Source organism: Molossus molossus, unplaced genomic scaffold, assembly GCF_014108415.1.
Source record: "Molossus molossus isolate mMolMol1 unplaced genomic scaffold, mMolMol1.p scaffold_m16_p_6, whole genome shotgun sequence".
NCBI classification, from domain to species: Eukaryota; Metazoa; Chordata; class Mammalia; order Chiroptera; family Molossidae; genus Molossus; species Molossus molossus.
Genome location: NW_023425399.1, coordinates 15654819 through 15677116, shown reverse-complemented (window position 1 = coordinate 15677116; position 22298 = coordinate 15654819). Strand labels below are relative to the sequence as shown.

The window sequence follows — 22298 nt, the reverse complement described above, 5'->3', positions numbered from 1 at the left end:
CCCATCGAGTCCTGGGCTCTGCCAACCCTACTTCACAGAGGACAGGCCAGCAAGCCAGCCCCAACGCCCAAGCCTGAAAGTCTTGCAAATGTGCCTTATGTCCCCTTTCTGCTCACAAACCGGCTCCTGACTGGTGTCGGGTCTATACCTATGGTGAGAAGCAGAAAACATGTTTGAAGTTCATATGCACACACACTCACACACTCAAGGGAGAGATCTGCCCGAACTTGGTCTGTTTCTTCATTGGCAGGGGTGTTGAGAGTGCCCCCAAAGCTGGTACGACTCTTGGAGAGGCAAGAGAAGAAAGTCAAAGTCAGGCGAACATGAAGTCCTCTAAATAAACACCATTTCCGTGGTTTTAATAAGCAAAATAGGAAACCATTTTAATAACCAAAAAACAGAAACCAGTCTGAATAAAACTACAATAGACTAGGTTTTAATATTTTCATATCATAAGCAGGGTTTGAAATTGATCCCTTATTTTACATGAAATAAAAACAACTTCTGTTGCAGCAAATGTGATTTCAACACAGTTGAATCCGTAAAAACCAAAGCTCGTTTCTGATGCAGGACGAATATCCACAATATTTAAAACTGCAAGCACCATGCGGTTCATACAATCTTGTTATTACTGTTAATTTATCAACTAATACAAACTCAAAAATGCATCCGGCCAGCAGCGCCAGCAATTTCAAATGGGAACTAAAATATACGCTTTTCTTTTGGTATTTTTGTCAGTGCAACTTAAATCCTTTTACTGACCTGCAGGAAAAAAAAAATGTGATAATAAAGAAAAAACACCCAGATCTTCCCTAGAACTACTATACAACTGAAGGGGAGGGGAAAACACCACCAATAACTCGCCTGATATCTCAAAAGCAGGGAAAGAAACACATAATGTGTGAAAATTTGCAAAATTACTTGCCAGTGTTTGGGTATCCAGTACTTTCTGAGTGTGGAAGTCGGTTCAACACAAGTTCAGGTCACGATTGGGCAGAGTCCGAGCTGCTCAGGCCACTCACCCTGGGGGCACAGCGGCTCCAGCAATTTGTATGGGCCTGGAGGGTTGCGAAGGGACCCTGGGGTGATTCTGAGCGCAATAAAAAAGCAAACACAATCTGTTTTCCTTTCCTTTTCTTTCTTATTAGGGGTGTCAATTTAGCCACAAGAGGAGGTGGAAGCAAGGACCTTCCTGGCCCTTCGGGGTTGAAACTCCGCAGCTGCCCTGCCCTGGTACTTGGGATCTGGGCTGCCAGTCCTCTTTCTCTCAAAACTAACAAAATTGAAAACTAAAGCAGAAGGAGAAAAGAGGACCAAATGGGGGCAGTGGAGGGGGAAGAAAACAAGCAACCTCCAAACGTGCCCAAGACAAAGTTGTTTTCTGATGCAAAATGCCCAGAACTTTTTTTTTTTTTTTTTACTTACAAAATAAATGCCATAATAATAAACCCAAACAAAGACACTCAGCTTGCTGCCACGTTCTCTAAGCGGTTTGGCAGGCGGGTATTTACAAGCCAACAGCCGGGACTGAAGCCCCCACGAGCAGCCGCGGAGTTTCCGAACGCAGCTCCCTTCTCACCCAAAGAAACAAGGGTTATGATCCATGATCAACAACATGCTAAAGTTAAACAAGAAAATGGTACAAAATAGAAATTATTACCATACATGTCCAGCATGCAGGATTAATATTTTTAATGCAGATTTTCGTATTTTTTTCTATATAATCGAGCAGGCAATAAAACTGATGATATTTGCGCGCAGAATGTTCTAACTGAGGCCCGTGTCTCAGGACTAAGAGCCAGTGTTCTCCGGACCCTGGACAGACAGGTCCCTCTGTCCTTCCTTCCTTCCTCGCCTCGCGACTGCCAGGACGCCAGGGTCCCTTTCCTCTCCTCGCTGCTCTCTTCCCGGTCTGGACTGCGCTCCAGGCCGTGAGGTAGCGGCCCCGGCTTAGCACACAAAGTTCAGAAAGCCACGAGTCTCCAGGCGGCCTTGGCGACTCCTCAGGACTATGCCTCGCCGCCCTCCAGCCTGAAGAAAAGTTGCTCCGGGACTTCCCACCCCCTCCTCTCTCTCTGGCTCTGCTCAAGTCTAGGAGGCGGCTCTGGCGCGCACAGCTCTCGCCTTGGCCAAGGTCCCCTGCCTGCCCGCGCGTCCTCCCATCGCCCGTGTCCCGTGCGCCCTTCCTCCCTCTCCCTCAAGTCAAACAGGTCAAGGCTGGGGCTGTGGCAGGGACAGGGTCCAGGGGAATCCAGGGCTGGGAACAGGGGACAGGGAGTCCAGGCCAGGGCAAGGGCGGGGGCCAGGACGGGCCAAGACTCACAGAAAGAACTCAGGAGAGGAGGGGCTGTCGCTGGTGGAGCCCGCCTCCCTGAAGCCGGAGTTGGCGAGTTTCTCGCACTTGACCTTGTAGGCGTCTCTTTCGCGGGCCAGCCGGGACACCTCCTGCTTAAGCTGCTCCACCTGCTGAATGAGCTGCGTCTTCTCATTCTCCAGGTGGTGTTTCTGCTGGACGCGTTTATACCTGCACGACTGGGCGTAGCCCCGGTTCTTCAGGGTCCGCCGCTTCTGTTTCAGGCGGATCACCTCGTCCTTGGTGAAGCCCCGCAGGTGGCGGTTCAGCTCGCGCACGGACATGGATACAAGCTGGTCGTCGGAGAAGCGGTCCTCCACGCTGCCGCTACCGCCAGACGCCGTCACCGCGGCTGCCGCGTGTGGCCCAGGCCCGGGGTGGCTGGTGGGCAGCTGCTGCGTGGGGCTAGCCGCATTGGACGGCGGCGGCGACGCTTGGTGATGGTGGTGATGGTGCGGGTGCGCGTGCGGGCCCAGCTCTTCGTGGGTCACACCGGCGCCTGGGTAGGCATGGTGCGGGTGTGGATGGTGGTGGTGATGGTGGTGGTGCGCACCGCGGAAGCCGTCGAAGCTCTGCAAGGGCTGTGGCACTGGGTGCGAGCCGATGAGCGCCTCCACCGCGTCCTCGGGCGTCAGGTTGAGCGCCTCAGGGTTCATCTGCTGGTAGTTGCTCGCCATCCAGTACAGGTCCTCCAAGTGGGTCTTCTGTTCGGTCGGGCTGAAGCTGGGCGACGAGGGCACCGAGCTACATGGCGTGCTGAGCGGTGTGGACGACACCGAGCCAGCGGGCTGCAGGCGTGTGCAGGGCCGACCCGGGCGCTCCGCGCGCCCCAGAGGCTCCTTCTTTACGTCGAACTTGAGCAGGTCAAAGTCGTTGACATACTCCATGGCCAGCGGGCTGGTGGGCAGCTCAGGCCCCATGCTCAGCTCCGCGGCCATCGCTGACGCGAGGCGCAGCCGCCGGGAAACTTTGCGGCCGGCCGGGGCGCGCCAAGCCGAGAGCAAGGGCGAAGAGCGGCGAGCCCGGGAGGCGGTGAGCCGAGGGCGCAGCGGGCCGGGGCCGCTGGCCAAGCCTTTGTCTGGGGACGCGGCGGCGCGCCGGAGAGTCCCGAGGCTGCCTGCGCCGCCCCAGAGCTCGGGACTGTGGCCACGCCGCGGCCAGGCCGAGCCGGGAGGGGTGGCGAAGCGAGCAGGGCGCGCAGCTGTGCGGAGGAGAGGCGCCGGGCAAGCGTCTGCAGCTCGCTCTTGAGCTCTCTAGCTCTTGGGTTCTCAATTGCAGCCGCTCGCAGCCCGGCGGTGCAGCTGTGCTGGATCCGGCGCCGCCGTTTCCTTTTATCGCCTTCCTGTCACTGGAGCGCGGGGGCCCAGGCGGCCCAGCGCGCTGGCCAATAGCTGCACGGCCCCCGCGGCCCGCGGCGCAGGGCGGGGCGCGCCTGACAGCTCCTCCGCCCCCAGCGTCAGCTGACTGGCGGCCTGAACCGTGGGGGAGGAGGCTTAGTGCAGGCTGGAGGCTAGTAGGACCGCGGGACCCGGCCCAGCCCCCCACACCCTCTAAGTCCGGCCCCCGCCCCCTCGCCGTCGCTGTGTGTTCCCCCTCTGGCCAGGCAGCCACTTCCTCCCCTTCTCCGGCGCTTCTCCCTCTTTCCCCTTTGCTTTCCCCACCCCCTGTTCTTGTCACCCCTAAGGAGGCTCAAAACAGCTCTGGGACAACACCTCTCGGGTCCTTTGTTCCCAAGCGTCCCCCGCCCAGTGGGGGACGCTCAGTGTGCTGCGCGGCTGCGGGCCGTGTGTGTGCCCTGCGTGTCTGTGTTTCTGCAAGCTGTGCATTTTTGTGTGTTGAGGGGTGAGTTGGGGCTCCAAGAGTTGTGTTCAAATTCAACTCTTAGCCTCAGGGGACCCTCCTTGGGCCAACCAAGAGCCGTTCCCCTCCTGGCGGGTGCGCTGGCCCAACCCTGCGATAGGACTCCACTGGCCCGCGCAGCTCCCTGCGCTCACCCCACCCACAAATGCACAAGATGAAGGGAGCGGGGAAAGAAAAGGACAAAAAGCGCTGAATCCCTTTACCCAGCCAGATGCACAGAACCTTGAGCTTCCCGAGGCAAGGGGCTCAGACCAGCCCAGGACGATGCTCCGAGTGGCTCTCCGCAGCTGGGGAACCAGCCCTGTTTTTGTTTGAACGTTTTGTAACCATTAAGCAGATCCCCGGCGTCAGCCAGCCCAGGAGAGGCTCAAACAGGCATAAAGTGCGACCTCAAGTGGCCACTGTGCGCAAAGGCGCGCCGAACCTCCCGGCTCTCAGCCTGAAGGCTTGGACCACGCCTCGGACCCAGCCAGGTCCTCCTAACCCTCCTGACCTAAGCCAGCCCAGAACTTAGGCTGAGTATGCACCGTAGCCCTGGACAGGTTCCCCTGGAGTTACGCACAGGTCGTCGAATCCCGTCTTCGGACTTGGCCGAGAGTTCCGCGCTGATCGTCCCCCATGAAACTCCGCGCCCAGTTCTGGGGATGGGTAGGTGGAGGGGCGGATGCTAACCAGCCGCTCCTTGTGCAGGAAGGTCCTGGGCCGAGTTAAACGCGTGGCGGAAAGCGGAAACGCTGCAGCGAGGTGGACCGGGGTTGTCGGAGAACTCCCGGAGCGCAGACGGGCAGCCCTGAGCGCACCGCACTGGGCATACACACAGGTCTCCGGCACTGTGCACCCTCCCTCCTCAGGTCCAAGATGGCCCGAAATTAGAGGTTCTTCCCGAGACCCGGGCCCCGGCTCCGAAACCGGATGAATCGCAAATTCGCTGTAGCGGGAGCCCCGACCCGCCTCCCACGTCGCTTTCCGCGCTTCAGCTTGAGCGCGCGCGGCGAAAGGCAGGAGAAGCGCGCACCGGGTGAGTGTGTCCGAGCCGCTGCCTGTGCGAGACCTGCATGGCTACCCCGTGCGTAGGGGTCAGGTGGGCCTCGCCAGTGTGAATGCAACCAGACTGTCTGCGTGTTAGAAGATAAAATATTTGCCTTCAATTAATCTGAAAACTATTATCTTGCGCCCTCAGTGAGGCGGAGGTGGGACGTGGTCTTAGGCCGCCTATTTTTAATAAAATGAATATGTTTTAACTAAGACTTGAACTGAAAGGTTTGGTTGCGCAAACGGCAACTGTAATGCTGGAAGAGACTGCCTTCAACCCTCTGTGGGAAAGCGTGCTCTCCACAGAAACTGTTAGGCTGACTCCTGCGAGAGTGCGGTCCAAGCTGCTGCCCTGCCCCTCTGCCCGAAGGTGGGCACTAGGGACAAGCGCCCTTCCTGTCCCTGTTGCGTTCGCGCACGCAGTGACGGCACACTCGGACCTGCGGCTCCGTGGGTAAATGTTTCGAGGTCATCCTGGGTTGGCCTCCGTCTGTGCGGATGATGGCTCCGTCTCCAGGTGGAGGGAGCCAGAAAAACGCCCCGTCTCTCTCGGTGCCGCTAAACTCCAGCTAGGAGCGCCCTCCCTCGGGCCCGCTGTGAGGGACCTGAGGCTCGGGAGTGTGCCTGAAGCTGTGGGCTTCTGCGTACCTACGTGCCAGGGCGGCGGGGCCAGTCTGTGCCCTCCCCGTGTCCCCTGGGTTGGCCTGTCCCTCGCTGTCGAGGAATGAGAAGGAATCTCAGGAGTGTGGCCCACTGAGGCCCGAGGGGGTAGGGGTTCCCTCTGTCCCCGCTCTGCAATTCCAAACCGTTCGCTTTCCTGCGGGTGTCCTGCCGCCGTCTCAGGGTCTCTAGAACTCGGGCTTTGTCTGGGCAGGCGCGTTCTCTTTGTCCCGGCGCCTCTGTCCCATTGCAGTCAGTCCGATACCCTAGGCTCTGACTGAGGCATCTCTGTCCATTCCTAAATGTCCACCTTCACCCCAAATCTGTTTCTTTGTGGCTCTCCCAGGCTAGCCAGTCCCTCCTCTCCCACCCCACCCCCAAACACCTCCACCAAAAAAATATGGTAAAGTGGTGACAGAGACCCCGGTTTGCCCCGGCGGGAATAAGGTCGGTGCAGGGCAGTGGACCTCACTCCGCTGCCTCGCCTCTCTCACTGCAGCTCTGCCATAAGGTCGCAGCACCCCAAACCTTCTGGCCTCCGCTAGCGACAGTCACCGGTGCGTCTGCGTCTCCATGCCTAGGGACTGGGGGATCAGAGTGCTTGGCGTCCCTTCAATGGGTGTAGGGCAATACCTAGAGACTACAACCCATCCCTGAAAGACAGCGGGGTGGGGGTGGGGGTGGGGTGGGGGTGGGGTGGGGGAAGAAAGGGAAGGGGTCGCGGGGCCAGTGGAGAGTGTAGAGAAAGCACAGAGGAAGCTGAGGGAGCAGGAGGGGTGTTTGCACTCCCAAGACACCTTCGAAGGGAAGCCGAGGAGGATCCGTGGTAGCCAGAGCCCTCTACAGAACAGCTGTGGTCTCTAGCCCCCAAAGCTCCAGTTTGAAGTTTTCACCCTAAAGCGAGCCCCTCTCCCAGACTGGGCCAGAGGCGAGGATCCTGGGCACAGCACCTGGGCATTCTTCTGCTCCCGCTGAGAGCAAGGAGGCTCCGCTGGGTCTGAGACACCAAGAGGCTCCGACACTAGGGTCGGGGTAGACAGACATTATTCCTTCAGGGACCAAAGGATCCACTGCTGGCCACCAAGTTCCAGATTTGCCCTGCCGCTCCCGCCTGCCCTTGCCCAGCCAACCCACTAACTCTAGAGGGCACCCCTCCACACATGTGCTGGGGGGGGACCCCAGGCCAGCTCAGTGCTCTCTCTGCCAGGTGCGTGCAGCCCCATACACCCATCGTTTGCTGAGGGCTGCAGGTGTTTGGTGTGGGAGGGGGCATCTCTGTGCGTGTAGAGGTGCGGTGGGAAGGATGCAGGAGGGGTGTGTGCGCGTGTGTGTCTGGCATGGAAGGCTTCCAGTTGCAGAATCCGCAACTCCAGGCCTCAGTGCCCAGATGGGTTGCAAGGTTGGACTATCCGGGTGGCCAAAGGGAGGCCAGCAGTCCCAAAGGCTCCAGGGAGTCCTATCAGAGAGGAGCCTGAGTCAGGGGATCCCCCAGGAGCCAGCCTCCTATGTTTGCATCACCCAGATGTCAGGATCACCCATCACTTCCACAGATCTCCGAGGTCTCTGCCCCCTGTCCCCAGGCTCAGTGGGAGTGGGGTGGCGGTGATTCTGTGGCTCCTCCTCCTCTGAGCTTCCCAAGGTCTGTGGCCTTCAAGAAGAGGCAGGCGATTTTCCTCTCTTCCTCTTCCTCTTTCCCCAAAGCAGCCGCCACTCCCACTGTCTCCTGCCCCCACACAATGGCCATTAGAGCCAGCCCAGCGCTTCAAAAAGGTATTCCTAGGCTTCTGGGTCCCGGTGGCCTTCAAGGACTCAGAGGGGCCCAGTAGGGAGCCAGAGTGACCTGACTCCGCTGAACCCTTTCCTGGCTCCCTCCCCTGGGGATCAGGAATCTCCCCTCACACATACATACTTGGGAGTGGGAATCTGTTCCTGAAACTACTTCACCTGCTTCTTTTTACTTGGCTTTAATGTGAATACTAGACATTTTAATTTACATACGTGGCTTACATTGTATTCCTCTGAGCTAGTGCTGTTACATAGTCACTGGTGAGTGCTGCCTCCAGTATAGATATTTTGTAGCAACACTCATTCCCCTGTGTACAGGGATTTGCACAGCCTTTACCATTCACTTTTCCCGGATTCTCACAATGCTAATAGGTAGTAACTATTATTATCCTTGTTTTACGAAGATAGGCAGGCAGGCAGGTAAATACAGATGTGTGGCCATGTCCTCAGAGGGTTATCAACTTACCCAGCCCTTCTGTTTGCCCTTTGAGTGAGTAGGATGGTCCCTGTCTTACACAAAGAAGGAGGCCCTGAGAGGTTACGTGATTTCTTTAGCTACACGGCAGCAGGGAGCTGGAGCTTCTGGCCCCAAGTCCAGGACTCCAAATACTAGCAAGCATGTGGTCTCTATCCAGACGGGCTGTCATCCTAAGCCATCAAGTGTTAGTTGTCCAGCTCCTGGGTCACGATTTCTAACTCTCCACAGACTTAGTTGTTCTGATCAGGTCATCAAGTGTCAGTTGTCCAGCTCCTGGGTCAGGATTTCTAACTCTCCACAGACTTAGTTGTTCTGATCAGGTCAGGCTGAGCCTCTACCAGGTGCCAAGTGTCTGCCTGGGGCTCAGTGATAAGGGCAGTGATTAACATGCCTTCTTGTCAACGCAGTCAAACATCCCAGGCTCCTCTCATTCTCTTTCCTCTTCCCTGACTGTGTAGGGCTGGAGGGTGATAGAGAACAAGGTAGGACACAGCCGAAGGAGAGAAAGTTTGCAGTCCTCCGTCTTGCCCTTTACCCTTGGCCTCAGCTTGACCTCTAATCTTGGCCTTGACCCTTGGTCCTGCCTCTGGCCTGAGTTTGACCTCCAGCCCCCATTCACTCATCTCTTAAATATGGGTTGGGGGTCATGAGATGGCTCAATGCTGTTGAGAAGGTCACTGCCATTCGAAGCCAGTGAGGGATGACCAGCAAGGATCCCTTCCCACCATTACCTCCCCATGACCCCAGGGCTAGTGTTAGGGACTCGGAAACCTCAGCATGGCTCCCCAGGGCTGAGGCCCTCACCTCCCCCAGCCCAGCCATCACTGGTCTCTCTCGCAACCTCAAGATTTCAGTTTCTCCATCCATTGCCTTCACCCTCATCCCAGCCACCCTCATGTTTTGCTTAGATAACTACAGAGGCCTTGGGTCGGCCTCTCCTCTTCTCCACAGGACGATGGAGCTAGTGTTCATGTTATATGAACTTGATCATTCGGTCTTCATCCCCCCACTCCCCAGTTTAACTACAAGTTCCCTGGATATTTGGACAAAGAACCAAACTCCTTAGCAGGGCCTCCAGGCGCTGAATGATCTGCTCCTACCAACTTACCACCTCATCTCTCACTGCACCCCACCCCCACCCCACTGTTACACACACACTGTCCCCTAAGTCCTTCCACAGCCCACACTACTCCACTGCAAGGCTTTGCACACGCCATGCCCCCTGCCTAGAATAAGTTGGTCCCTCGGTTCTGAAGGATGTAGAGGAGGTGGTCTGTGGCTCTCCCCAGGCCTCAGAGGGACTGGGATGAACCAGGGAATGGAGGTGGGGAGAAGGGTCCAGGAGCCAGCGCCAGGTCCTGGTCACTCCAGGGAAATCACACTGGTATCCCTTCCCTCTCCGAGCTGGATCAGGGCAGACCCCACGTTTGGGGGAGGCTATGCAAGATAACGGGGAGGCCAAGGAAATGTTTGGTCGGCTGGTCCCAGTGTTTTCCACTTGAGAAACTGTGCAGCAAACACACATTCCTGCGCCACAGTCTGACTTGTTAGGTCTGCGTACAGCCCAGGAATTGGCATTTTAAGAAGTTTCCTTGGTAATTCTGCTGTTTGGGGTCCAAGAAACACCCTTTGAGAAACTAGATGCAACTTGACCATGAGCTCCTAGAGGAAGACAGTGTGATGGAGTTGTCTGGGTGTCCCCAGTGGCCAAGCAATGCTCACCCTGAGACAAACTCAATTACAGTTGTGGACAGATGAATGAATGAATGAATGAATGAATGAATGAATGAATGTAACAACTAGGAAGCACTGATGCCTCCTTGCAGGATGACACCTTAGAACCCTCAGGCGTTTCTTGCATGCCCCCCAGCCGTCTCCTCTCCCTTCATTAACAATTACTCCTGAACCTCTCCTTCCTCCTCAGACCAAAGACCATTCAGAGCAAATCGGGACTAGCTGAGTGATCCTGTCCCACTGGCCTCCTGTCTTTCCTTCTCCTCTGTCTGGATGCCATTCAGGGGCACAGAGGTCTAGCTTCCCACCGCACATTCATCACAGCTTGGGGAGTAAGCCTCTGGGTACAGGGGAAGTGGGTGGCGTCATCCCCCTGCTGGGCCAGTCTGCCTGGGCTGGTGGAGGGGATAATGCTATTTGACTGTGCCCGAGCCCAGGTTCATTTCAGCCAAGAGCTGCTGTGGTCACTTAATCTCTTTCTTCTTTTAAAAGTGAATTATACAAGCCTACTTTATCATTGTAAAAAAATGCAACAACGTAGTTTTAACATCTATGTCTAGAGCTACAGCTTGCTTTTTGTTTTTGCTCAGCAACTTCTGTGTCAATACATCCAGGTCTGCTTCTTTCTTTTTAACGAATGCATGGCCATTCATCCAATGGACGCTCTGTAGTTTTTTCCTCTGTCTTGTACTTATGGACATTTAAGCCATTCCCAATCTTTCACCATGGCAAACAATGCTGCAACAAATAGCTTTTTACATGCTCCTTTCTGCATGTGTACAAGTACTGCTCTGGTATAGACAGCAAGAAGTGAAATCACTGGATTGAAAGGTGAACACATTTCTAATGTTAATACTGTCAAATGCGTCTCTAAGAAGATGGTCCCTATTTAGTTTCCCATCAGAAATAGATGAAAGTAACCCACAGCCACACAATGGAGTTTTTATCAGGTTACTCATTTGTGGATCAATTCTGTTTCTGTCTATTCTACGACCAGTACTGGGACAGCAGGACCCAGGGGTGGGCTTGGCTTCTGTCCTCCCCTCCAGGGAATGGCAGATGTCCCCATTGCCACTGGGGAGGTGCTCTGAAGAAGATGCATCCACCATGCTGGTAGGTCTCCAGCAAGTGAGCCCTTGCTTCCGTGGGGGTGGGGGAAAGAGAGGAGTTGGCTGATAAGGATGCAAAGCAGAGGTGATGCTTAGCTAAGGCTTTGAAGGCTGAGCAGAAATTTGTCAAACAGAGAAGTGTAGGAGGACCCAGCAGGAGGCCCCAAGTCCAGGGCAGAGCAGAGGCACCATCTCAGGCACTTGGGGAGCTATTTCAGAGAAGTTGGGGATAGAGCTGCAGGCTGCAGCAGGAGCCAACACCTGAGAGAGCCTTGAATGCCATGCCGAAGAGTCACACCCTTGTCTTCAGAGCTAGAAGATCATCTCCACGTGGACAAGCACCCTAACCCTAACCTTTGGTTCACTGTCAGGCACACAGTAAGTGCCCAGTAAATATCTGTAGACATGAAAAGGAGCATCCCAAAGGTATTTAAGCAACACGCTTAATTCTCTTTTGCCTCTCGCGGGGACAAGGTACACTCAGTACCAGGGACTGTGAGCCCAGCTCCATCCTGGACACTGAACATATGGCACAGACAAGCCAGGCTCAGGAATCCGGCCCTGGGTCTCAGCCCCCACCCCGGCCGTGTGCCAGGTCTCTTTCATTCTGCCCGTTAGAGATTGCTTTTGGTTTCTGTGTTGACAACCCCTGTTTCTGTGTTTGGAGCGGCTGTTCAGTGCCATTTCCTGATTTAATATCAGAGCAGCACGGAGCAAGGATGCACAGTTAGCAGTTTTTGCTCCAAGTATTTTTCAAGTTCCCTTTTGATGTAAGGGTTGGGTCTGCAGCTTCCCTGATCTTGCCGAGCAGGGAGGGAGAGATGGGGGGAAGCCGGAGGTGGGAGGACAGGAAGAGAGCACCCAGAGAAGATCCATCCAGTCCAGCTGAGCCGAGACTCTGAGCTCCTTTCTTGAAAGAGGACGGTGGCGGGCTCGGCAGAGATGGGGGTGGGGGTCAGGCTAAGGGTCTGCCAGCCGGTATGGCCTCTATGAAGCCAAGCTGCTGTCACACGACTGAGTGGGTGTAAAGATTTACACCTCTATGCGTATATGTCTCTGCCATAAAAACAAAGGACTAAAAAGCTTAAGCTAATGTGATGCAATTCAAAATACCATCAAATGAAAACAAAATAGGTCCAAAGAAAAATGTAAGGTAGATACAGATCCCAGCGGCACTCAGGTATTTCAACTAAGCATCTACCATGCGTGAGGCCGTCTGCAGAGCTAAGTGCTAGGGGCACACTGAGAAGCTCATCTTCTTGCCTTGGAAACAGATTTTTTCACTACACTATGCTCAAATCAGTGATGGAGGCATGCACAGGGGCTGGGTGCACACACACGCACTTGTGTGCACACACGTACATGCACGCACACACTTGAAGACAGGCCGCGGAGAGAGACTGGAGTCTTTGAAGGCCTTGGCTTCCCACCGATGGGACCCCAGTGTGACTACTGCTGGGTCTCATGTGGACCTCCACTGCAACCACCTCTGGGACTCTTCCCTCTGTGTCACTCCGGGTCTTCTGAGCAGGAAATGCCAGAACAAGGTTAAACATCAAGAGGTTTATTGGGGAAACACCTGTGAAGGATAAAGGAGGAGGGAGCAGGAGGGGGCAAGGCAGGCCTTCCGACCACAGCGCAGGCCTGACATCTGTGAGGAGAGGGAGGGGAAGGTGAGCGGGACTGAAGACTCAGACTGCAGCCAGGCTCCTGGGGCATCCCTGGGCCGGTCACCTGTTGGGAGCCCCACATCTTGGAAGAATGAGCCAGCAGAGAACTGCCCTTCCAAGCCTGTGATCAGTCATGGCCGAGAGCAACTGGGAGGAAATGCAACCTCAGCTGGAGCATGAAGGGGGGCGGCGCCCAGGGCTGGTGCTGGGGCTGTCAGTCAACTCTGCCCCCTGCGGCAATTTCTCTTAAAGGAGACTTAAGTGGTGCATTTCCATGACCACCACACCCTCCTCCTTCCTCCCCACATGGCAAACTTCCCCACATGGCAAAATGAAGGCAGCGCACACCTCACTGGGTGTTCTCTACATGTGAAGGCCGAGCCTCATGTAGCTGACATCATCTCACGGAGCCCTCCAATCTGACCTTACCAGATAGGAGCCACTATCATCACCCTCTTCTTATAAACACTGAGGCTGAGGCTCATATAATTAAGTCACTTTCCAGGGGCCACAGCTAGCAGGTGGCAGACACAGGAGGTAAAGCCTGTTTGACACTAGTCACTGCACTAGGCTGCTTTGGAATGGGTACGTGGGAGACTCATTTCTCTCTTTGCACCCCTCTCTCCTGCTGCCGATCCTGTGATTAACAGCACAGACTTCAAGAAGACCCCTCAGGTCTCATTGGGGATGATGCCGGCCCATTCCAGGCTGGCCTTGGGGTACCCAGAGCCTGCCCCGTCAGGTCCAAACAGCAAGCTTATCTGAAGCAGGCAGTCTCTAGCAGCCTCACATCTGTCTTTTTCTCAGGCATCACCTCCTCCAGGAAGCCCTCCTGGCTGACCCATGTTTCCATAGCACCTTATACTGACCTCCATCAGTGCATTTATCACACTGTACCCAGAAGTGTCTGGTATATCTATTTCCACCACTAAACTGGGCCTCTCCAGGCCCCACTAGATCTGAGTCATGTGGGGGTCCCTAGCACCCAGCATGTGGGACCTGGCACTGAAGGGGTGGCAGTACATAGAAGGGTACTTGAACAATGAAGGCTGGTCCAGGGCAGCAGGAAGAAAGATAGCCTGGCTGCCTTGTGAAAACGACAGCTTCGGCCTTGAGAAGCACAGCCTGCACTCCCCAGCCTGGCCAGCAGGGGCCTCATCCACCCCCGGGCAGTGTAAACACCCGCTTCTCCTTTCTCCCAGCCAGTCGATGCCTCCCTTCCCAGCCCCGGCATCTCTGCTGGGGCCCGGCCCTGGCTTCTGGCTTTTCCACGGCCTCCGCATCTGCTCCGCTGTCAGTGGCCCGGTGGGTAGCCCCAGCCAAGGAGGAGAGTTATTTTTATTTATTTCTTCTTAATCATGAACTTAATTTAGCTGCTAATCAGGTTACCATGGTGACTTGCACTGGATTTATCGCAGTTTCCTAAAGCGCCTTTTTCACACTCTTTGGGCAAATGAATAAAATTTGGGTGATGAGTGAACCGCATAGATATTGGGTGCCCCAGAAAAAGGTCAGATACTTCCGTTGTGTATCTGCCTCTGACCCTGCCTAATGCACTTACGAAAGATCCATGACTCTCTTCTGCCCTCGCTACTGCCAGCCAGGTGCAGTCTGGAATTTCCCACTGCCTTGAAGGCCTGCTCCTCCGGCCTCAGCTCCGCACACTCCGCCGTGCTGTTCCCCGTGCTGTTCCTGCATGCTCGTGCTCCGTGCCTTTGCCTGCGCTGTGCCCGGGACTGGAAGGTACAGGTGCCCTGAGAGGTCTCCCAAAGGGCTCCTTTCTCTTTCCTCCACCTTGGGAGTGACGGTGGCCTGGCTTGTCTTGGGATCATACCCTCTTCCCATGTGGTATTTGAGGATACCTGGGAGCACTGTCATTGGTCCCACCACCGCTGTGTCAGGGGTGGAGAGTATCATGCCAGCCAGCCCAGGAGAGCAAGGCAGGGAGGCAGGAGGGAGAGAAAGGGAGGAGCCGGCATTTTGACAGCTGTCTGTATTTTACAGTCTGGAAGGCTCACCTCATGTTCCATCTCAGTGGTTGTGGGGGACACAGTTCATCTCCCCTCACCCCATGGGCACTCCTGCCTTAGGCCAACTAGAAGCCCCCAGCCTGTGCCTCCCAGAAGGGGCAATGTCTCCAGGCTGGAGGCCACAATTCCCAGGTTTCCCTGAGGACCTGGGGCGGGCTGCCAATCAGACCTGGGATCAGCCACAGTCCATTAGTGAATGCCCAGGGCCCAAGGCGCCAACGGAGCCACGACGTCGGCACCGGATCCTGCTCAGGGAACCCAAGCCACCTTCCATTATTGTCTTGGCCTTTGCAATCAGACGAACTGGACCCACAGACTGTGGGCTGGCTCACGCAGCTCAGAAAGCCCCCCAGCCACCAGCCCTGACCCCCGGAGCTCACCAGTCACCACTCTGTGAACCTCCCCCGTCACAGGAGGAACAGCCCGGCCCACACTGCAGCCCACCAGGCTGTGTGAGCTCACTGGGTGGGTGCCTCACTTCCCTTGTCTAGAAGCAGGGCTACGGTCATGGCAAATGTGCTGGCAGCACCTCTAGCTCTTCCGAACTTGAAGTCAGAAGAGCTGAGTTCAAATTCTGACTCTGCACCTTGATTTGCTTTAAGACTGAGGCCAAGGGAAGCAGAGGTCGGTTCCCAGGGGACCTTTGGGAGGGTGATCCTGGGCACCCTGGGCAAGCCTAGACTGAAATGATGATCAAGAAGGGAATGTCTGTGGTATACCAGGCAGCCTCTAAAAGGCTACAGTGACTTTGGCAGGCATGTTTGTCCCTTTTCATCCCTTAGGAGTTCTTCCCCAGATAAACATGACTCGGGGAATCTGGGAGTCAGGGGTAGAGGGACAGTCCCCTCCACCTGAGCACAGATGGACCTAGAGATATAGACACTATAGCCCAAGGCGTGAGAAAATCTGGAGTTCACATCCTAGCTTAGTAGTAAATTTACTGTGTGATCTTGGTCAAGTCATCCAACTTCTCTGGGCTTCAGAAGTGTTTTTCTGGGAAGATCAAAGCCCACCCAGGTGAGATTGGGACCTTAGATCTCCAGACTCCTCACTAGTATGTGAGTTTGTCAAGCTGATTCTGGAGCATCTCACAGCTGTAAAAGGCAGAAAGTATGACCTTGTAAAGCTCAGAGAACAAACCCTCTTTGGCCACTGGGGGCTGCCTTACTCCACCCTCACACTCACCTTAGCGCAGAACAGGTGCCCACTCCCTGCAGTGGCTTGACAAGCATCTGGCGTGGAGGAAAGGATTTCCCACTGACTCGGTGTGTGTTACACAGCATCGTGTTGAAGAGCCAGGCTCTGGAGTCCAACTGCCTGGGTTCAGATGCTAGCTGTGCAGTCCTTGGGCGAGGTGCCTAACCACTCTGTGTCTCTTCTCCCTGACATGCACAATGGGGCTAACAGCACCCTGACCTCATAGGATTGTTGGGAAGATTAAGTGAGCTAGTCCACAGTAAGCACTTAGAATCGTGTGTTGAGGACCACTCACCAAATATTTTCCCCCACAGGTCAGTTCTCAGAGCTGCTATTATTAGCCGCATCACACAAGGAAACAGATGCAGAGAAATGAAACCTCTGATCTGGGTCCAGTGCTTTAAATCAGCGCATTTGCCATCAGACCTCGCTGTTCGATGAGATCAATGTCCTCAACTGGCTTGTTTTGCAAAACAAGTTCTTACAGCAATGGAAGTAGAGAAGGGAGTAGGGAGTTCATTAAGAAGGACAGGGGGAGCCACAGATCAATCTTCACACCGGCACAGGAGAGATGACCAGACAACACACAACAGGGCGTCACACCGCCGTCCACGCCGCATTCCAGCCAAACTCAGATGCGGCTGCTCAGGCCTCTGGACCTCACTACCGGTTTCCAGGAAACACAGGGGACAGAGGGACACGTTAGATGACACCAGGAGGAGGCAATCAGCAAGAACGTGAAACCGTCCGCAGGATAAATGACCCAGATTCATCAAGAAACAAATGGCATTTTAAAAAGAGAGAAATGACATTTTAAAATGTGGGGAGGTGGGGGGGACTGTTATTATAAGAGAAACTTAAGAGACATATCAACCAACAGCAATGTTTGCAGCCTACTTTGGATCGCCTAAAGTAAGAAGATATATTTGAGATCATCGGGAATGTTTAAACATCAACCAAATATTAGATGTTAAAGGAACTGGGCATTTTTGGTTAGGTGTAATAACAGTACTGTGGTTGCATTTTTTTTTCTTTCTTTCGATCCTCACCCAAGGATATGTTTATTGATTTTAGAGAGTGAGGAAAGGGTCGCGGAAAAGAGAGAGAAATATCCATGTGAGAGAGAAACGTCCCTCCGTTGCTTCCCATACACGCCCTGATCAGGGAGCAATCTCGGACAACGCACCAACCAACTGAACCACCCGGCCAGGGCTGTTGTAATATTTTTAAAGTCCTTATCTATTAGCAATACCCTCTAAAATATTTATGCATGAAATGAGATGATGTATGGGGGTTATTTTTAATATTCTAGTGACAGGGTTGGATAAGGCGTACACAGGGGTTTATTGTAATTCTCTCTAATTTTAAATATGTTTGAAATTTTTTATAATAGAAAGTTTAAAAGAAAATGAAGAGCAGAGGATGGAGGTAGACTACTATGTAGGAAGAGTACATGTACAGGTTTCAGAAACATTAGTTGTGAGTGAGGTTGGCCCTGTGGAGACCAGTCCCCTACCCCCGTAGCCATCAAAAAGTGGCAAGTCCCTTACCCATTCTCAGGCCACCAGAGGGAAAACAAGCTTTTGTACACGACCCTGGACCCTGGAACTCATTCATTCTTTCACTCATTCATTTACTAACTCACTGTCCAGTTCATTCATTCACTTCTTGACTCATTCATACCTTCAATCACTCTACAATTTCTCTACCTATCCATTCATTCGTTTGTCAAGCAACACACCTGTTTGCCGAGAGCCTCAATGTGGCAGACACGGAACAAAAGCAATCACCTTTGTCCTCGTGGTGCTGAGAGCCAGGAGACGGGAAGCAATTCTACTTGTTAAACCTCCCATCACACAAATATATCTTCACAAACCACGGAAAGTCTGAGGAATGAAGTGGTGCGTGTGCCGTCGGGGAGTTTAACACGTGGGGACGTGACTTGGTGTGGGGAGAAGCACGGCCGGTCAGGGAAGGCCTCTGTAACACCTAAGCTGAGATGTGAACAATGCGGAGATGGCCAGGTGGAAAGCCCAGCGAAGGGCATTAGGGCTCAGAGAACAGCAAGAACAAATGTCCTGGGGCAGAAAAGAGCCTCCTGGGGCAGAGGGATTATCAGGAAGGGTAAGTCCCGGAGAGTTGCTAAAGCAGAGCGAGGGAGCAAGGAAACTCTATAAGATGAGGACCTGTAAGCTGGAGGACATTTGGGGGTGCAAACTGCTGCTCTTGCACCAAAGGAAACAGTTCCCCCAAAAACAGAACTCATCAAGTAGAGACACGGGCTTTGGGCCAGCTGGCAAATGCTCCTGCAAGTTATCAGGACAAGGATTGGGAAAGTTTGGGTATGTGTTGTCGAGTGCAAATATTCTCCTCACTCCAAGAATGTAAATGTGGAGGCAGGGTGGAGAGGAAGGGAGGGGCCTGCCCGGGGCACAGAAGAGGCGACTACAAAGGGTATCAGTGGAATCGCTGAGTAAGGGAGACTCCCAATTAGAGATTTTAAAACCCACGTTGAAAAGCAGGCCTGTGCCCCGCTCAGCCCCACCCTCCTCTGCCAGCCCAGCCAGGGGAAGGAAGTCCCAGCCAACCATGGGGACAGTGGCCCAGTGATTTATGGCCCTGATACAAAGGCTCCCAAGGAAAGGCCCTGTGAAACTCAGACGTGTTGTTGGAACAATTAGAGCCCATCCATCTATTTGAGTCAGCACGGCATCCGGAAAATGGGCCCGGAACAGAACTGGCCTGGGCTGAGCCCCAGCTCTTCACGTACGACTTCCCACAAAGCCTGGGAGCCGAGGAATCGGAGCCCCACTTCTCAGGCAAGGAAACGAAGCTCCGAAAGATGACTTCTTCAAGGTCACCAGCTGGGAGAATCCAACTCAGGTTCCTTAGAGTGGGGTCGAAGGCCATACTCTTTGCTGTCCTATCTGACTGTCTCCCTGGCCGTTCCTGCAGCCGCCTGGGTGGCTGGTCCCTTGGGGGCTACAGTTTTCCCACACTGGGCTACTATCACCCATCCAGAAAGACTGAGCCCCCAGCTCCCAGTTCACCCTACAAAAACAAGCAGGAGTATCCAAAGTCAACAGCAGCCCCCCTCCCCCGCTGCAGCAGCCGGAGCCGTGATTCTACAGGGATCCCACAGGGCATCAGCGGCAGCCCCCGCCTCTAGCCCGCTGCAGTTCTCTGGGCCCTGGAGGGAGACGCGAGTCAGTTCCTGTGAGCTGATTCCAGCACCTCCACTTTGGGCCCGCTGTGTCTGACTCAGCTCTGGGATCCGAGCACAGGCTCTGGCCGGGGAAGGCACACGGCAAATGTTTGCTGAACTGAAGAATGGACCTTTGGCACCGGGACCATTGCCACAAACCCAGCGAGAGAACGAAAAAAAGGAACTAGAAAGATGGTTTCTAAAATGACGAGGAGATGGGCAAATGCTTAAGAGTATAATTAATGTTCCTTGTAAAAAAGCAGAATACAAAACCGTATAACAAAAAAAGCCCACATGAATCCAGCATGATTTCGACCGTGTAAAGTCACACGCATAGCAAAACACCTGGATAAAAACATGAACCAACATACTGACCGTCCCATCTCTGTGTAGGTAGGTGGCTTATACGTGGTTTCATGTGCTTCTTTAATGTCTTTTCCCAAAGTGTCCTGAAGGGAAGTGTGCGATTTTCCAAATATAAAGAAAAGGCGTAAGTAATTTTGTTTAGTCACGTCGATTTAAATAACAAAGGTCAGGGCACCGCCTGCCTCTCTGAACCCAGAGCCAGCGACTGCGTGCCAGCCAGGGCTCTGCCATCCTGGGAGATCAAAGAGAGCTCCCCGGGGCCCGCAAGACCCACACTGTGGTACCTGCCCAGGGCCTTGGGGTGGAGAGCGGAGGTGCCAGGCCTCACAGCCATCTGCCAAATCCTCACCACCACCGAGGACATTTCCAAGACTCCTTTCCCCATAAGCAAGTCAGTAAATCAAAGCACATCTGATACACAAGGTGGGCCCTTTCTGGTAAAACACAAAAAAACTTAATCTTTGGTCCAGAAGCGGTAGATTGCGGCGGCCAGTCAGCAGCCAAAACCATTAATCTTTGCCGCGTTCCCCAACTGGCCCGCGTAGTAAAGAAGATAATACCCCAGCAGAATCAGTGACCCACTACAAATTGGTCCTGAAAGGTCCACCAGCATAAATAGACTTTTGCTGATCCAACACTTGTTAGGAACCCCAACAAAGAGACTATTGGCTCATCTGATGAGCCGCTTGCAATGGGCCCTTGCAATGGCTGGTGATGGATGACCACCCTCCCTTGGAGGGGAAGATGCAGCTCCTGGTATGGGGCCCTTTCTCATCTTAAATTTGTCCTCAATAAATCACAGGTGCAGAGGAGCCGGCATCAGTTTCATTACACCTACATGCTCCAGTATCAATCACGCCACCATGGCGGCCTGTCTGGGCGCAGTTCATTTCAAGTGGCTTTTTCTGTTCTGATTCCGCTTCCAGTGCAGTGCATGCTTCCAAGGGGCCGGGGACCCAGAGGGCGGGAGGCAGGAGCTTCTCGCTGAAGGCCCAGGCGTCCTTGGCCTCCGCAACAATCCCCTCCCTCCTTCTCCATGAACTGTGCCCCGGATGAGAGCCATTCTGAGCTCTGCACCCAGCGGCTGCGCGAAGACTCCAAATCAGAAAGGTTTTCGGGCAACGGCTCTGACATTTGCAAACTTGGAGCACGTCCCCTTACTTGGCTGAGGTTCAGTTTCCTCGTCTGGAAAATGGGGCTGATAGCCACCTCCCTGCTGAGACTGAACGCAGCACTGTGTGTAGAAGAGCCCAGCACAGTGCTGGGATAGAGGGGACCCTCAACAGACTGTCGTCCCAGCCTGCGCTCATTCCCGGCTTGGAGGCCCGCTGGACAGTATTGGTGCTCAGGCCCCCACGCAACTAGAAACTCCCGGCTCCCCTTCCTGTGCCCACCTGCCCGGACCATTCGCGGGGCCAGCAAAGGTGCATTTGTCACAGCCCGGAATTTATGAAGATGCTGCCACAGCTCGTTTTTCGTCTTGTTCTTTTCATTGTAGGCAGTTAAAATACACTAAAACGAAGGACACCGGGGAGCTCTCAGACCTCTTCCTAATGCACCTCATCGAATCCTGTAATGTCATTAAAGGCATGTATAAGGCTCATCATAAAAGCTGTGAACCTCTTTTTTTAAGCATCATCAGTGAGAATAAATGGTTTCTTTTTAGGCGGGCCCCAAGCCAGTCTGCCCAGGGCCGCCTCTCCCGGCCTGCCGTCAGCCGCTCCGAGGACACAGCCCAGCTGCGTCTGCCGTGGGGGCGAGCGCTCCAGGCCCAGTGGCAGCCCTGTAACTCATTAACCCACTGAGCAGACCTTTGAGCGCAGGAGAGCGGAGTGCAAAGGCCCCTGCTCCTGAGCTGGTCAGGAATGTCAGACAGAACAAGCTTTTCAAAAAGACACTTCCTTTCACTCTAAACCTACAAGAGAGCTGGAGTGACAGGGCCATTTATTAGCAGAGGAGCTGGGGAGGGGGCAGAAAGGAGAGGCAGGGAGAAGGAGGAGGAGGAGAGAAGACGGGATGGAAGGAGAGGCAGAAGGTTCAGAAGGCAGGTAGAGAAAGAAAGATAGAAAGGGAAATGGGACAGGTTTTCCCAAGCTCACAGATGTCCATCAGCTCGGCACGCTGGCTCAGAGACTGGGGAAGAGTCTAGGGAATCCCACATCTGTGCAGTACTCCTCCGAGAACAGACAGCAATAGCAGTGATGACGATGACACTGAGGACACACCGTGTGTCCAGCCTGGTGCTGAAGTCCTTTGGAAGCACAACCTCACTTGATTCTCCTAACAACCCTATAAGGTAGCGATGGCATTTCATTGATCCTGAAACGTACACTTTCTTTTACCCATTTTAACACCTCTAAAACGAAGGTGCTTTGTACAGTCCCTGTCAGCCTGACCGCAGTCTTGATGTCATTGTCACAGCTGGGAACACACATCAACATGTGCAGAACAGGCCCTGGCTGGTGCGGCTCTGCTGGTTGGCATCCTCATGTGCAACAAAAGGATGCCAGTTTGATTCTAGGGCACACGCCCAAACTGTGGGCATGATCCCCGATAAGGGGTGTGCAGGAAGCAGCTGATCAATGTTTCACTCGCTCTCTCCCTCTCCTTCCCAATAAAAAACCAATAAAAAATATTTTTAAAAAGGTGCAGAACTTGGTGTCTGCAGCTTAAGATCCCGAGGTAAAGAGATGAATGGTCTTTAAAGAAATGCTGTTAATAGTGTTTGCGATGTGACAGGAGATGCAAGTATGTAGAAAAACACGGGCATCAACAATCCTGAGTCATTTCATGTCTGAATATGAAAAAGTTCTAGGAGG

At 54.0% G+C, this 22298-nt stretch overlaps 1 protein-coding gene across 1 annotated transcript; it reads right to left on the bottom strand.

The window, feature by feature from the left end:
• Nucleotides 1-356: 356 nt before the first annotated feature.
• Nucleotides 357-3652, bottom strand: MAFB (MAF bZIP transcription factor B). The gene has a single exon (XM_036245901.1). It carries the CDS (start codon nt 3289-3291, stop codon nt 2320-2322), a length of 972 nt encoding a protein of 323 aa, XP_036101794.1. The 5' UTR covers nt 3292-3652; the 3' UTR covers nt 357-2319.
• Nucleotides 3653-22298: the final 18646 nt, after the last annotated feature.